At 36.7% G+C, this 16,699-nt stretch overlaps 2 protein-coding genes across 3 annotated transcripts; one reads left to right on the forward strand and one right to left on the reverse strand.

Annotated features, from left to right (window-relative positions):
- On the reverse strand, positions 1–3,197 carry LOC103451966 (uncharacterized protein At4g28440). Of its 2 annotated transcripts, none has more exons than XM_008391422.4 (3): positions 2,965–3,197; positions 2,180–2,442; positions 1–528 (listed from the first exon to the last, which is right to left on the reverse strand). In XM_008391422.4, the coding sequence occupies exons 2-3, from the start codon at positions 2,400–2,402 to the stop codon at positions 338–340; spliced, it is 414 nt and encodes a 137-aa protein (XP_008389644.1). In that variant the 5' UTR covers positions 2,403–2,442; positions 2,965–3,197; the 3' UTR covers positions 1–337. The 2 variants fall into 2 exon arrangements, with proteins under 2 accessions (XP_008389644.1, XP_008389643.1); XM_008391421.4 differs by having other exon boundaries at positions 2,180–2,448; positions 2,965–3,117.
- Positions 3,198–3,255: 58 nt separating this feature from the next.
- LOC103451965 (2-methylene-furan-3-one reductase-like) lies at positions 3,256–6,277 on the forward strand. The gene is made up of 4 exons (XM_008391420.4): positions 3,256–3,791; positions 4,599–4,922; positions 5,044–5,203; positions 5,435–6,277. The coding sequence occupies exons 1-4, from the start codon at positions 3,372–3,374 to the stop codon at positions 5,698–5,700; spliced, it is 1,170 nt and encodes a 389-aa protein (XP_008389642.1). The 5' UTR covers positions 3,256–3,371; the 3' UTR covers positions 5,701–6,277.
- Positions 6,278–16,699: the final 10,422 nt, after the last annotated feature.

Here is a 16,699-nt window from a genome sequence, read left to right on the forward strand (position 1 = left end):
TTACAAAAAGTATTAGACATAATGCATAACATTAATCCCATATGTACTTTTCCAAATGTAAATAGATAGTAAAACAGAGAAAGCCAGTTCCCTCATGTTCACAAACTTACAGCCATTGCCATCTAATTGGCAATCCAACCAAAGCTCCATCACGAGTAGCTGCAAACGTAAGAAAAGACTCGGGTAGAACTAGTTTCAAGATTTCTTCTTCCTAAAAGTGAACTTCCGAGAACATTTTGGAGATTAGATGCCCCATATAAGCACAGAACTTTTTTCTTCGGGTTGTTTTTATTTTTCGGTTAAGACAAGGTAGAGAACCGAACTCCATCCAAACAAGTTACTGTTCAAAAACTTGGACAAGTTCATATTCAACCAGGGAGAGGTTGTTATCTTCCTTAACTGTGAAACTGGCAGGTTCAGCAACTTCGACACGGCCCCACTTGTCCACAGCAAGTCTCATTGATCCTTTAAACATGTCAATCTTGGCATTCCGCAGGGTTATGGTAGAACCTTCTTGCATCAAGTCCACTACACAACACCATCATGACATCAATTAATAACGGGTTATGTATATCACACACAATGCCACGGCAAAATCAAAATGAATATCACACCCAATATTAAGACATCAATTCTCAACGTACGCCTAGCAAAGATTTATAGAGGGTTCAAAACTGTTCACACTGGATCACACTTTTGAGAAATATGTGTTGATATTCATAATTTTTAAGATTTTTTCTCAGTTTCCTAGATGTCATTTCTTTCAGCAACCCGGCAGCCACCTTCATGCACTGTTATTTGTTGCTTAATCTTAGGTCTAGATTTCCCTCCCTGGCTCCATTAAAGGAGGTTTCTTGAAGTGAGCTGTGTTAAGGCTTTAAATGAAGTTTTACTCTTGAAATACTTTAGACCTAGAACCCAAAAAAGAAGAAGATAAAACTGGCACATTCCAATCACAGAGCATAGGTTTTGAAGACGCTCACCCGTAATCAGACATTACAGGAAGGTTGATCATTCAAATCATTCTTTATTATTAAGACAACACAAAGATTGAGTATATGATTCATATTTCGAAATATAATTCGACAAAACAAACCATCATCCACAGGGGAGCGTTTAGAATTCCATGATTCCAAACCATTGCTCACCAGTAGGAAACAAGATATGGACAGGCATTATAATATGCAGAAGTCGTAAGCATCATGCCTTAATGACCAAACTCAAAAATTAAGGACACCATCTAATAAGCATATCAAAGGATCAAAGTAAATCATGTACATAATTCTAGCATATTAAGTAAATTGCAATTCAATACCGAAAACCTCAGAAGATGAAGACTTGACAAGATAAGAGCGGAAGCAAAAAACTATGACATTTAAGCAAAATAATTGCTCACAGAATAGTATCCACGAGCATATCCGTGTACCTCATGTATAAGACTAAGAAGATAGATTGCTCCGGAACAATTCAACCAAAACTATGCCTGTGGTTTGGAACCCAATTTACAGTTAATCCAGCTTACAACTTGTATCCCCATCCCATATTTAAAATATTGTTACCCAGGATCAAAAGCACTATTTTCACAAGATATCATCTTGTTTGACTAATTAAGGGACTCCGGCATTTACCCGCATGTGAATTTATTTAAGTAACACCACTAAACTTCCTAATTCATCATCAAACATCAGCTGAAAACTGATATCAGAGTGAGGCAAGCAATCACTGACCAATCTGGTTACCGGGAACCGCAAGTCTAAGACCTGCTAAACTATAAAGAACTAGACTCAAGGTTTAGAAATTAGAACCAAGAATAAACGAAATAACAATATTGAACAGCAACCATCAAGTATATTAAAAAAGGCCGCAAACCCTCGACATGAGGGAAAATTGGAGTGGTCACATTTTAACACACACCAGTTCAACACAAGATATGTGATTCTGTTTTACACACATACATACCCCACACACATAAATAAGTCATGATCTCTAACTCGCCCATGACCACGAAAATCCATGCCTACCAACCATTAGATTCAAATCCAACCTCTGATATTATTCAGAAAAAAAAAAACCTACTTTACGGGTTTTGAATAGGAGTCACTGGAATTTGATCCAGCAACCGCTGAGCATAGATTTTGTGTTCACCATTGAGAGTAAAAAGTAAACTTGAAATACACACCTTGATCGTTTCTAGCTGTGAAGATAATCAATCCGGTTTCATCACCAACCAAGCATTCAGCAATTCGCGTTTGGCGTGCTTGACGGTCATCGGCGCGACCCTTCTGTAACACCATCTTAGTATGAACAACCTTTACAGTCAGAGTGTGCCCAGAAGTACCTGGGCGGAGCTGGGCAACCTTGGTGAATACTGGTTTCCTCAATCCTGGTTTCGCTTCAGCCATTGCAGCTACCCAAAATCCACACCCACGAAATGCTCAATCACTAAAACTAACACATTCAAGAAACAAAGTTGTACATTACATGTAGAATTGCAAGCCTTAACCGTAACATAGAAAAAGAATTATCAAGCTTCGATTTTTATCGCAATATGAAATTCGAAAGGTCAAACATGAAACTAAAAATTAGAATAAAGACCCCTAATTTACTTTAATTATCTGTTTTTCCGAGAAGATGAGCTTCATCAAATCCTATTTTCTTCTAGTTTTTCATTAACCAAACAAATATTACAGAATGCTATCAAATGTTCTTGCAGAAACTAATTGTAAATTGTAACCTGACAAGATTAATCACAAATTTCCAACGACACCTTCCGATTCACAAAGCAGATCAGAGAAAATTTCTATGTTAAACGACGGATCGGAAAATTAATCGCTCTACGGTGGTCAGAAACACACTACAATCTAACAAAATCATAAATTTTCCAACAAAAATACAAAAAAAAAATCGAAAAACAAACGATTCATCGAAGTATAACATAAGAGAAACAAGGATCGTGTAAATTACCTCCGACAACCTACGAATGCGACAGAGAGAAAGAGCGAAAATCTGACTAAATAGAAATCCGCGGTCGTCACAGCTCTCTACGAACTCCGAAGTAAAAAAGGGTTATGCTTTACCCGTACTGAGTTCCTGACCGTCGATCTCCAATCCCATCACGAGATATCCCTGCCGTCCACGTGTTTTATTTATTTTTCCTCAAGTCGCGTTCCCGTGTCGCGCCTTCCGTACTTTCGCGCTTAGGATTTGGAGCAACCCTATTGGCCGACTGTATATTAAAAATCTGCTCCCGACCACACTTTATCCTGACTCTGTCCCACCACAGTACGGACATAAAAACAAGTTTTAAAACGTGGCCATACGAAGCGGAAGAGAAAGAGATAAGCTGTTTAAGGTTGAGGTCGGAAACAACCATGTTAACCACCACCGCCGCTCTCACCTCCACTGCTTCTCAACTCACATCACCAAACCAAATTTCTCCCAGATTTTCCTTCACTTTCCGGGAAAATAACAACAGAATCGCGGTACCCAAAAGTTCGACCACCCAAAGATCCAAGCTTTCAGTTGGTTTTCCCGCTCTGAGAGTGTCTGCTAGTTCCCGGTCTGCCCCTGCTTCGGCTGAGGCGTCAAAGGTCACGGTTCTGCCGTCGGAGATGAAGGCGTGGGTTTATGGGGAATACGGGGGTGTTGATGTTTTGAAGTTCGACACCAAAGTTGCGGTTCCTGAGTTGCTGGAGGACCAGGTTCTGGTTAAGGTTGTCGCTGCGGCTCTCAACCCGGTTGACTTCAAGAGGAGGCAGGGCAAGTTCAAGAACACTGATTCTCCTCTTCCGGTAATTTCGGTTTCTTGGTTTGGGTCTTCTTTCATTTGGCTCTGTTTGAATGCTGAGAAAATGTGGGAGAAGAAGCCTAAATTTGAATTTGGATAATTAAGTTTGACAAACAAGTGAACATTCTACGCAAAGAATCATAGTAGAGAATGTGGGACTACAAATTTTTTTGTTAAAATTGTGTATATGGGGCTGGTTTGTGTTTAGGGTTAATTGAATTTCGATAACTCTACCATACTCGAGGTATGCTGAAGGAAGAAACGAACAAATTTTGTCTGACTTGAAGGTAGTTGATGGAATACTCATTTGCGAAACTTATAAATTTCAATCCTCACAAAATAAAAAAGAGTAATGTTAATGTTAGGGAGACTAAATTTGTGAACACAGTTTTAAAAATCAAAAGACGTGGAAATTGATGATTGGTTTATTATTTATACGTTGATAAACGTGATCTTATTGGTGACACATCATTTAGTTTGCAAATTTAGTCTTTCTAGCATTACCCAATTAAAAATCATAGGTAATGTTAGAGGGACTAAAATTGCAAATTAAATGATATGTCACCAATTGAAATAAATACGTTTATCAACGTTTAAGTAATAAACAAATTATCAACTTTTATGTCATTTAATTTCCAAACTTTATCTACAAATTTAATCTCTCTAGCATTACCCAAAAATCATTCACCCCTAACTGAAAAAAAAAATAGTACCTTTCCCTTGATTTCCTATATGATTCCGCTTGCGTCAGCTTCATCGAATGGCACAACAAACTCTAGGTCTAGGGTTAGTTTATTTTGTTTCCCTGCAGACTGTTCCAGGCTATGATGTTGCCGGCGTGGTGGTGAAGGTTGGCAGTAAAGTGAAGGACTTTAAAGAGGGGGATGAAGTGTATGGAGACATACATGAGAAAGCTTTGGAAGGGCCTAAACAATCTGGCTCTCTTGCAGAGTACACTGCCGTTGAAGAGAGGTTACTGGCAGCAAAGCCCAAGAATTTGGATTTTGCTGAGGCTGCTTCACTTCCTCTTGCAATCGAGACAGCTTATGAGGGTCTTGAAAAGACCGGGTTTTCTGCCGGTAAATCTTTGCTTGTTCTGAATGGTGCTGGTGGAGTTGGAAGCCTAGTGATTCAGGTACCAATTCATTCTCTTCCGCCCATGATTGCAAACTGAAAGCATTGCTTGACAAAATCGTATGTTTCATGCTTTTGTTTTTCCCTTTTGAGTCACAATTGTTGGTTCAAACTCGAAACAGCTAGCAAAACATGTATTTGGAGCTTCACGAATAGCAGCCACTTCAAGCACTGGAAAGCTGGAGTTATTGAAGAGCTTGGGTGCTGATTTAGCGATCGACTACACTAAGGAGAACTTGGAAGAATTGCCGGAAAATTTTGATGTCGTCTATGATGCTATTGGTAAGAGTTTCCATGTGTTTTCAATTGCAGTGGATGAGTGTTCTATCTAGAATTACAAATTTCTGTTCTTTCAAATGAAAAATGATAGCCACTATTACGATTAGTCCTTGTAGTTCTTGCTGTTGTTTAAGTACACTGACTAATCATCCACCTTAGCTATTGTTTTTGAGTTTATTGCTCGTTTTGAACCTATCTAAAAGCGACTTCTTCTCCCTTTTATTATAATGGCAGGTCAATGTGACAAAGCAGTGAAGGTGGTGAAAGAAGGGGGCAGTGTGGTGGCCTTAACAGGTGCAGTAACACCTCCGGGTTTCAGATTCGTGGTTACTTCCAACGGAGCAGTTCTGAAGAAACTAAACCCGTACTTAGAGACTGGGAAGGTGAAGCCTGTGATAGACCCCAAAGGGCCCTTCCCCTTCTCCAAGCTTGTGGAGGCTTTCTCTTACCTTGAAACAAATCGGGCCACCGGAAAGGTAGTCATACATCCAATTGAATGAGAAGGAAAACAGAAAACAGTTGAGCCATCTTTTGCTGTGTACATAAAGATGAACATATGATGTTGCCTTATCTCTTTGTAACATGTTTTGCGTCATATTTGACATGTATCATATTGGCCAGTAAGTAGATGCTCCTTGTCAGTGCGGAAATTATAACTTCAAAAAAGCCTACCTTCTCCTCGCTCGAAGTGATTAGAAACCTAACACAATTTGTCGAAACTGAAGAGACTTTAGATAACCTTGACAATACAAGGAAAATCTACAACATATGTTGAGCGGGAAAAATGTGACTTCCTGGAAAGTTGGGGCAAAGAGTTTGTTTAGTACCAGGGCGTGGAGCACTTCACCTGTTTTTGTTGCTCTGATACGTAGTCACTAAAGACTCGCATGGAGTTTGCCAATATGGGACTTCTTCATTGCAGACTAACGTTCTTGAAAGGCACGGAATGTGTCACTCCAATGCTAATGGTAGGAAAAACTCTAGGATCGCCGGAAGAATGCCACAAACTTTGTTGAAACGAACGACATCTCCTTGTTTTTGCTCTGTCTTTGGTACCTAACGTTCCTCGTAGTTCAATTTCTTACAATTCCCCATGGTTAGATTTCTTACAACGTTACAAACTGAACCCCAAATTCCCATATAACGATCAGTACGTCGGACTAGCTGCCTTGGAGAACAAGATTTTGACTGGAAAACAACGTGGTTAACCTCCAGAACGTAGCCTTTGTTGAGTGATGAAAATAGTTGACGGGCTTATTTGGAGTATAACCCAAATATTTAAACCTTTGGGCAGTCATCAGGTTTGCTTTTCTCAATCACCAAATTTGGAATGAAAAGTGTCTACGAAAGCCCAATTCAAATAAGTAACTCTGGTAATGTGATCTCATCACAAGATTAGAAGAGAAAACTCGATTTTTTTTTAACAAATAATAGTATCTACACTGAGGGGGTGCAGGAGTGGGCTAAACTTTACAATGGACTTGCCATAATAATGTGGTTCAATTTCGCATTTTGCTAAAATCGAACCTAAAACCTTTCACTTACAAGTGAAGAGGAATATCACTAAATCGTAGTATTAAGTTCAATATAACTTAGACTTCTAACTTACAACTTAAACCGACAATAAGTTGAATATAACTCACAATTTATTAAAAAAAATATTGTTGCAGTCTTACTTTAGTTAGGAATGATTGTGTAAATTCTTTTGGGATTCTATAGTATGTTCTAGATAGTATCCTAATTAAGATTTACTTGAAATGCAAGGATACTCCTTTTCTTACTATATAAGGGGGTGAGATAAAATACACTTCAGAATTCACCAATTCCCTCTTGCCGCCACACCCTCTTTCCCCTCTATAATTCTTCATTTTTAAACTTTATGGATTTATAAATTCATTAAAATCTCTCAAATTCTCAATTGAATACACTTCTCTTAAATAGTTATCAAACAAACTTTTCATTTTGTGTTTGTTTTTTAAATACCAGTTATATTGAAATGGACCATACGATTTTTATTTTAACAAACATGGTGAATTCTTTTTGCAACAAGAGAAATAATACCAAATTGACACTGTAAATTGTTTTAACCACGAGTGAATTAATTGTGATAAAAATAGGTAACAGTTAGGGCCAGAACGAGTACAATGATTTGTATTTTGAGAATTTTAACGAGACACTCTTGGTACTGTTCATTTTAACGAAAATGACATTGTTACACTAAAAAGTTACTCATGGTACTATTCACTTACAACACATTTTTGTCATTTTGATTAAAATTCAAAATTTTTAAGTTATTTTCATTAGTTTTCTTTTGTATTTTATCCTTAAAAGCATTTACCACGAGAATTCATAGCGATTCAAAAACCAAAATATGCAGATCAATGATAATATCCACAAGTTAAATATACAGCTCTATACTGCAATATTTATCATACAAATCTACCCAATTAGAGTGGACCAGTACAGATATATACAGGGTGTGCACCACTTTTTTGATATAATTTTTTACATAAGTTTTTGTAGGGCTTACTCTGGAATGTTTTTCAATGATCCGAATAGTATATCTTTTAGGTATTTCCTCAAATATCATGTCTATCAAAATCACCAAAATTTAAAATCATATGACCATTAGATTGGTTTAGGATTTTTTTGTAAAACCGTTTAGTCTATTTATTTTCACTACAGACAAATGTCTTAATGATTTTGAATTTGTTTAATTTTTTGTAAGGATGATATATGAATGATGCCCTAAAAGATAGACGATTTGAATTTTTGGAAATATGAGATCATATATATTGTGCAGTATAGCTAGTTGTTGCTATACATATAAATACATGTGAGTTCCACGAAAACTTGTGTCAAAGGTTGTGTAAAAACAAGTAGTACCACGAATCCGCATCCCATATATATTGCAGCATAGCTAGCTGCTGTTATACATACATACATACATACATACATATATATATATATATATGTATGTATAGAATAATGATATTCACTTGCCTATTTTTACTACACAAACGCCTTTGTTAATTATAGGTCCCTAATCTTCTTCAATTCATTCAATGTCAAAGATTAAGAGAAATGTGTGAAAAGAACAAATGGATGTGCAAAATATATATATATATATATATATATATGTGGGTAGCTCTGAAGCCTCTGAAGCAGTGATTGATTATTCCACAGCAGCTCGAAAGTTTGCTTTCTGATAATGCTTTCTATTGTCCCTTCTAATATAACAGTGGCAGTTTTACAGCGATGTTTCATCCCTTAATCCCCTGGGCAGAAGAACATAAATGTTGTATAGCAACATACACTGTAAATATCAGTCGTCTACTGATATTCCAGCTAATTGTTTGATGAACAACATTTACTATTCGTACGTTAAAATCGTTTAGGTATATTATTTAATTGCTTGATCATGACTTCACAACGATCGGTATCCAATACATATCGATCCCCGTATATAATGTGAGAAAAATAATATGAAACGAGGTCTGTTAAAAAATATTAATTTTGTGATACACTAAATTATATAGACACAAAAACTGAAAACGAAATTTGAACGAAAGGGATTGCTGTTCTCCATGACCAAACATGAAACATCATTTGAAAATTTGTAAAAGGTCAACGATCGAGAAAGACGTTCGTAGATGTTGCATTTTCTAGCAGCTAGGCCACCCAAGTGGTTAGCTTGGTCCACAAGGGTACCGTTTGGTACGCAAGTGGGACAAAACGGGACAAAACGAGACGGAATAGGACGGAACGGAGGTTTCATGCTACGTTTGGTGTACACTCGGGCCAAAATGGAACGAAGAAATAAATGACAATCGTACCCATCCACTCCAACGAGTTCGACCTTACCTGAGCCACCGTCGACGAGTTCAACATCATCCCTCACATCTTACGCCTAATCTTCGCCGTCCCAGCCCTCAAGCGAAGACGTCGGTCGCATCTTGTGAGTGGGTGGTCTTGAGGTTTTCGCGACAAAGGGCGATGGTCTCGTTGTGGGACTAGCAAGGAGGAGGAGGCGGCGGGAGGAAGGTGGGGGTTGGGTTCGAATGGGTTTACTGGGATTGGGTTAGCATGCTTTGCTGGGTTTGTGGTGGAGGAGGAGGAGGCTACAAGAGAGAAGGAGGGTAGAAGAGAAGGAGGCTACGGGAGAGAGGGTAGATAGTGAAATTAATGAAAAAGAGGAGGGGTATTGTTGACCAAAAAGTTATAATTTTGTGTTCCATGAGCTACAACAAGTTGTTCCAAGGGGAGGGTGGCACACAAAATTAACTAAAATTTGTTCAACAGAACAACACGTCCCAGGCAAATTAGCGCATCAAACGTGGGACGAATGTGTTCCGTCTCATTCCACTTACCAAACGGTACCAAGATGCATGAGTCGATCACTCAGTAGCTAGCTAATATAATATTATAATGGAGAAATTAGGTTCACATCCTTCTTTTTGCTACTCTATTGATTAAAATCCTATTCATTTTCAATTTTTGATAATAACATCATTTTATTTGAATAATAAAATATTTTTATTTTTAAATATATTCCTTTAGTGTTAAAAATGTTACAATTAGTATATTTATATTTATGGCTAAATTTTTATCATATATTTTTATTTTTAGTTTGTACCTATTTTTAATTTGTACCAATTTTTTTTTCATTTTTAATTTGTACCCATATATTAGCTTCTTTTTGTGCCCATATTTTTAAAGTTTTATTTGTGTTTGTACCCATGTGTATACTGTCATGTGACATTGTATATTTAAATAAATGAAAACTAATGAAAAGGGCTTCAAATCTTTACATTTTAATAAAAAAAAACCACCCATAAACTTTATTTAATAATAAGGACAAAAGACTAATAAAAAAAAATAAAAAACAAAAACTAACACCGAAGAAGAGTTTTTGATAATCTTTACAATCGTAAAGCCTTGACTCTCGAATCGCTATAAGGAGCTTGGAAAGGTGGTCGTCTTTTATGAGCTCTTCAACATCAATGAAGGTGTTGATTGGTTTCTGACGCAGAGCTCGGTAAAGATGGCTAACGAAGCCCATGCGAGTGTCTTCCCCTTTGAAATTGATGAACACATTGTTTTTCCAACGACGACTAGAGGAGGAGGAGGAAGAAGAAGAAGAAGAGGTGTTGATTGTTTTCTGACGCAGAGCTTTGTAATGATGGTTGACAAAGCCTCTGAACCATTAATCGCACTTGGTCGGCGATGATTGAGCAGCTAAGAGTAAAAGGAATGTAAGAACATAAATTCTCAATTGATCTACACACTGGATCACCAAGTCTGGTCGATACCAACTACCAAGTCAATGAGTCAATGCAAAAGGGAGAAAGGAAATTATGCTTTATGTGTTTTCACATCGTCTTCAAGGAACTGTCGGTGTGAAAATGAGTGTGCATATGAGTGGGTACAATAAAAGAGAATTTAAGAAATTAAATTATGCTTTATGTGCTTTCACATCTTCTTCCCATTTGAGGCATATGAGTGGGTACCAGAAAAGAGAAAAAGAAGTCTTTTTCTTTGATTTAATATATTTATGTGAAAAGAAGTTTCATAAACAATTTCATTAGTTTCATAAACAATGTCATAAGTTTCATAAATAGTGTAGTAAGTTTCAAAAACAGTGTACCGTGAGTCTGTGCGTCAAATTTTTTGTCCTTTTTATTAAAATTATGTCTTTTTCATTAAAATTTAAGTTCTTTTGTCATTCTTATTAAAATTTAAGGGTTTTTCATTAAAATTTAAATCTTTTTAATTAAATAAAGTTATAACATGATTTTTTATTAAAATAAACTTAGTCAAGCCTTTTTCATGAAAGTTCCCTTTAATCAATGATAGAAAAATTACATATGGTATATTTATGTTTTATGCCTAAACTTTGTATCATATATTTATATTTTTAATTTGTACCCACTTTTAATTTGCAACATTTTTTTTTGTAAATTTGTAGTATTTTCTTTTTAATTTTATTTTGTACCCATGTATTAATTTCTTTTAGCGCCTATATTTTTTAAAAATTCATTTGTACTCATAATTTTTTAATCTTTTATCTGTACTCTAATTTATTTATAATGTACCCATTCTTCTTTATTAATGTACCACTTTGTTATATGTGAAATGTACCAATTTTTTTGTAAAATGTACCAATTTTTTTAACACTATGGATACATTCTTTTGCCATTTCTTATTTCTTATTTTTACATAGTTTTTTTTTATCCATTTATTCAATCAAAATGTTTGAATTTTTTTATTTTAACCATTTCTAATAGTATTATAATAAGGGATTTTAAATTTATAGGATTATAAATCTCATAAAATATCAAACAATTAATATCAAAACTATAAAAATATAAATATTAATTATAATGAGGTGTACAAAGTCAAGAGACTTTGATCAAACTTTGAATACTAAGGATTAGGGACCGCATCCGAAGTATCACTATCATAATTAAATTGAATCCATGGAAATCGATGCTATCCGGTTGCCTAGCCGACAATCCAAATTATTTACAAAAATACAAAAGACTTCCCCTGCAGTACTACTGCAAACCCGGAAATTAACAAGTTCGGTACTACATAATTATATGTATACATATACACTTGAACATCTAAAACACAAGCTATAACTTTCCTCTAAAATCTAATCCCTCGGAGCCCTTTTATTTGTCTCCTAATCTGTGTGTGTTGCCGGAAAAAATGGAAGGAGAATATGAGTACAAGAAGCGGTTATGGACAAAGGAGGAGGATGAGATTCTCCTGGACTACATAATAAGGGTACATGGAAGAGGCCACTGGAACCGCATTCCCAAGGTCACCGGTAAGAGCTATCAGTGGTATATCTATATATCTATCTATCTATATATATGCTGCACAAATCTATAGTACTAGTGTATAAATATGCAATATATGCACTTAAATTCTTTTTTATTCCTAGAAATTATAGTACTGATTTAGTTATATACGTAGGGTTAAGGAGGAGCGGGAAGAGCTGCAGGTTGAGGTGGCTCAACCATCTCAGCCCAAATGTGAAGCGCGGGGATTTTTCTGAGGAAGAAGAAGACCTCATTATCAGACTTCACAATCTCCTTGGAAACAGGTTGTCTCTATATCCTTCCTTAATTTCATCTTCTTTTTCCTCTTTCCATATAATAGTTGGAACACACACAACACACACACACACACACACACACACACACACACACACACACACACACACACACACACATATATATATTGCAATTTACATACTCAGGCAATATATATAGAAACATAATACACGACACACACACACGAAACCCCTTCTGAAGGGGATCGCGGTCTACTATTGATGGCTAATGCTCTTGTGTTTGACGTGTTCGTGACCATGTATTAACCATGCATAATAGCCTTGTTATAATGTTGAGCCAGAAAATAAGGCAAAGTCACTAAACGCTAAACATTCATTATATATATACTCGCTACTTGGTCACGAAACAGTCAAATAGGAGAGCACTACTTTATCTCGCTCCATAAACAGTGAAGCGAGATCCCCTTCTGTTTTGGAGTACTGGTAAGACCAATAATTGAAATATATATGGGTAAATATAAGTTAACACAACTCGTTTTATTCTTATTAAAGTTGTTAATTAATCACTGATTATCCTGTTTAATTTGCGCCAAGGTGGTCTCTGATTGCGGGGCGTGTACCAGGAAGAACTGACAACCAAGTAAAGAACTACTGGAACAATCATTTGTACAAAAAGCTTAACGCCATAAAAAAGCGGCAGACACCTAGAAAAGCTGCTGTTGTTTCGGCAAAATTCAAAATTTGTCAGCAAAGTGTCTTTCCTGAGGAAAAAATTTGTCGGCAATTTTGATGCACAGAGCATGTCGCCTAAGATTTTTGCTGATGAATTTTGGTATTTCTTTGACTAAGATTCAACTTTTTCCGTCGAAATCTTATTTGTTGGCTTTTCCGTCTTTTCCGACAAACATTTTTGTCAGTACAAGCCTTTTTAGCCGATGAATAATACTTTTTAGCTTACAAAATGTGTTTGTCGTCATGGATATTTTGTCGGCACAACCTTCTCTCGGCCGACAAATTGGTTTTGTCAGGAAGGCATTTAATTTATATAAAAAAAATGCTTTGATGCTCAGCTCTTACATATGCATATCAAAATATAATAGACAATTGTTAAGAAATAATATTTTATTGATTGATATGTTGAATGTACATCCAGAGTGCTATACAAAAGCATCGTTAGTTAAATCATAAAACAATTGAAAGAAGGGAGTTTTGACGAAAAGCCTGTGGTACTGTTCACTTTAACGAAAAACCACATTTTTACACTAAAAAGTCAAACATGGTACTATTCACTTTATCCTTTATTTTATTCTTATCGTTAAAACTCAAAGTTTTCAAGTTCTTTTCATTAATTTTCCTTTGAAAGAATGTTACACATGAACCAAATAAAAAATATCAAAAGTCGTGGACTGAAACTGTTCACACAAAAGCTCCCATTGTCATGGTCTCTCGTCCATCTCTGCAACATGATTGGCTAATGGCTCCTCAGGCGACCCAAACTCTCATGTAACTCAAACTTGAACTCCCTGCATCGACTAGCCATGAATCTATTGAGGTAGTCATGTAAGACATATTCTAAAATCACAACAACAAGACATTAGGATCACGAATAAAACAAATCAATATAAAATAGAGATCGACTAATTATATTAAACTTATCTGTAAAATACGGAAGACATGGTTATGAAGGTGTTTGGACCCAAATTTACACCATCGACCCATGTAATCAAGGCCGTTGAATGAGCAAAGTTTCTGTTTGGGCCCAAAATAATAGTTTGGGCCGAGTATAGAATCATTCTCGGCCCGGAAGGCCTTGCGACAAGAATACCATGGATCGTTTAGTACGTGGGCCTCCAAACCTAGGTCGGCTGGGTCATAACGCAAGAAGTCGAGTCCTAATGCAATGAGGAGTCTCGGCAAGACCCGGAAGCGAATCCGGCTCGGTTAAGGACTAGGTTCACAATCCTAGTGAAAGTATGACTGGTCGAGTTGGTACTGATCAGGAGAAGAAGACCTAGTCCGAGTAGGTTTTTAACTCGACCTTGGGGGGGCCGTTGCTATAAATAGAAGAGACTGCGCATCATTCAAGGACCCCTGCAAATCAATGCGCAAACTCTCAACAACTTGAGATTTTTTTCTTTCTTTTTCGCTGACACATCTTCCGTTGGCATCAACAGCACTGTGGAAGCAACCGGTGATATCTTAAGTCGGCATAGATAGCTCTGTCACCGTAGAATCAGTCGATCTCGCAGTATCTTTCGTTGGCATCAACAGCACTGCGGCGAGAATGGTTGATTACCTATCCAAGTCTCGGTCGAGGAGGATTTCCGGATCCTTATTGATTGAGGTCATCTCATTAGCCTTCTCGGCGAAGTGAGGTGTTACGGTATATCGAGCTCGGCGCTTTGCTCGCCGAGTTATTTTATGATTGGATATTCCCAAGTGGGATTTAGAGTTCGGCATTTGGACGGCCGAACCACGTTCACCATTAAAACTTATATTTGCTTTGAGTACTTGTGCCCTTACACTCTGGTGTCGATTCGGCGTGAGTTTACTCTGACGAATAACATCACTGTGACTGAATCCGACGACGACGACTCGTGAACTTCGTAAGAATAGTAACCTTGTCTTCAGGTTCGAGAGCCCCAGAGGTCGAGACGTGTTCCTTTCTCGACCATAATCGCAAGACGCAGAAGTCAGCCTCGCACCCAACGCAACATCAACAAAATTTACTCCTTGGCCGAGCTCGGCCGACGAGTTGGCACGCCCCGCATTCACCGAAGGACGTAGTTAGCTTATAGATTACTCGGCCTGCGCGCCACGTAGGCTTGGTAGTTTTTAGGGTCAACAGAAGGTGAAGTCATTGATGAACACTAGGTTGTCTTCTACTTCCAATACTTCAAAATATCTCTCTACCGTGAATAGGGTTTGGCGTGAATGAGAGAACAAGCGTATGGAAGCAGAGACTTAACCATAGTATTTATATCATTAGGGTTTAATCATAACCAGCCTATTATTGGTTGTGAAAGTCGAACCCTATCACTTAAGTGTTTAAGCCCCACCATGATACTGTATCTTTGTAGTGAAATCCATCAGATTTCTTTTAGGTCAATTGCAAAGGATAAGACTTCATAATCCTTATTTCATTTGGACTATCAGATTACTTAAGTTGTTAACAACTCAATAAACAAGTGGCCTACAACATAAGTAATCCAATACATCATTCATTGTCATTCACAACCTTACAAGTCATAGTTTTCGTAAACAGTTAGATTGCAATAATGATTAGAAGCTCTCAAATGTGCTAAATATCATTCCACTATATTGAAATAATGATAGAGATCGTAAAAAATATACTGGAAGCTTCTCAGAGTCTAACTCCTAAAATTAGAGTCTTTAGTTCCACAAAACACAAGAAAATGAGCATTCCCAGCTTTAGATCAAATTACCTTCAAAAGTTCAATAACCCCGCATATGCAAACTCAAACATTTAAAAATATTATATTACGAGTGCAATTATATATTTCTCGTTTAATAATAGCAATATCAGAAATGTGAGCATTTGTCATCAAGCAAGAGGTGGCTTACTGAAGAGCATCAAACCTTGGGACGATATAGCACCATAGTAGAAAATGAGGCAGAGCTGCAATATATAACAACATAGTAGTACAAAAAAATATATATATGAAAACTTAACATCATATTAGAATCAAGCATATTGTGAGTTTGATTAAGCATCAGACATTTAACATACAGAGATTCTTGGAGGCCAGGACAATGGTTCATCCAACCTTGTAATGAACATTTCAAACCACCTGCCAATTGAGAGGTTTTCTTTAGTCCCTTAATAAGATGCAAATCAAAATGAATGAAAGGAGGTACAATAAGTTACCCAATAATAGTTGGTAGCAGTTCAAATCTGGGATTAATTAGTAGCCCTCAAGTACCAAGAGGTTCTCTTTTAGCCTCTTATGTAATAGCTGACTAAAGTACTCAGTTATTTTCATCCAATCAAGGTATATCAAACATCTGATTAAACCACAAACTTCAGAGCTTTATTAGAGTTTACACAGACATGAAAAATCTAACAAAAAGGATTCTTTCAATAAAACATGTAGTGTCAATGTAACATAATTAAGATTAAGAGATGAATGATGCCATACAACAACTGTTTTCAGCATAAGAACTCCGTGTACAAGTCTCGCATTTTCTGTGTTGGCATTGAATCCAATTCCAATTGCACTTCAAGACAAGATCCTAAAATGCAACGTACAATAAATTTAAACCACTGCACTGTTCAGAACCAAATGATACTAGCATAGTAATATCTACATGGTTACCTGCTGAATGTGAAACATGATGCCAAAAAGACTTGCTTTGTCTTTGGTACCTAACGTTCCTCGTAGTTCAATTTCTTA

Source organism: Malus domestica, chromosome 13 (genome assembly GCF_042453785.1).
Source record: "Malus domestica chromosome 13, GDT2T_hap1".
NCBI classification, from domain to species: domain Eukaryota; kingdom Viridiplantae; phylum Streptophyta; class Magnoliopsida; order Rosales; family Rosaceae; genus Malus; species Malus domestica.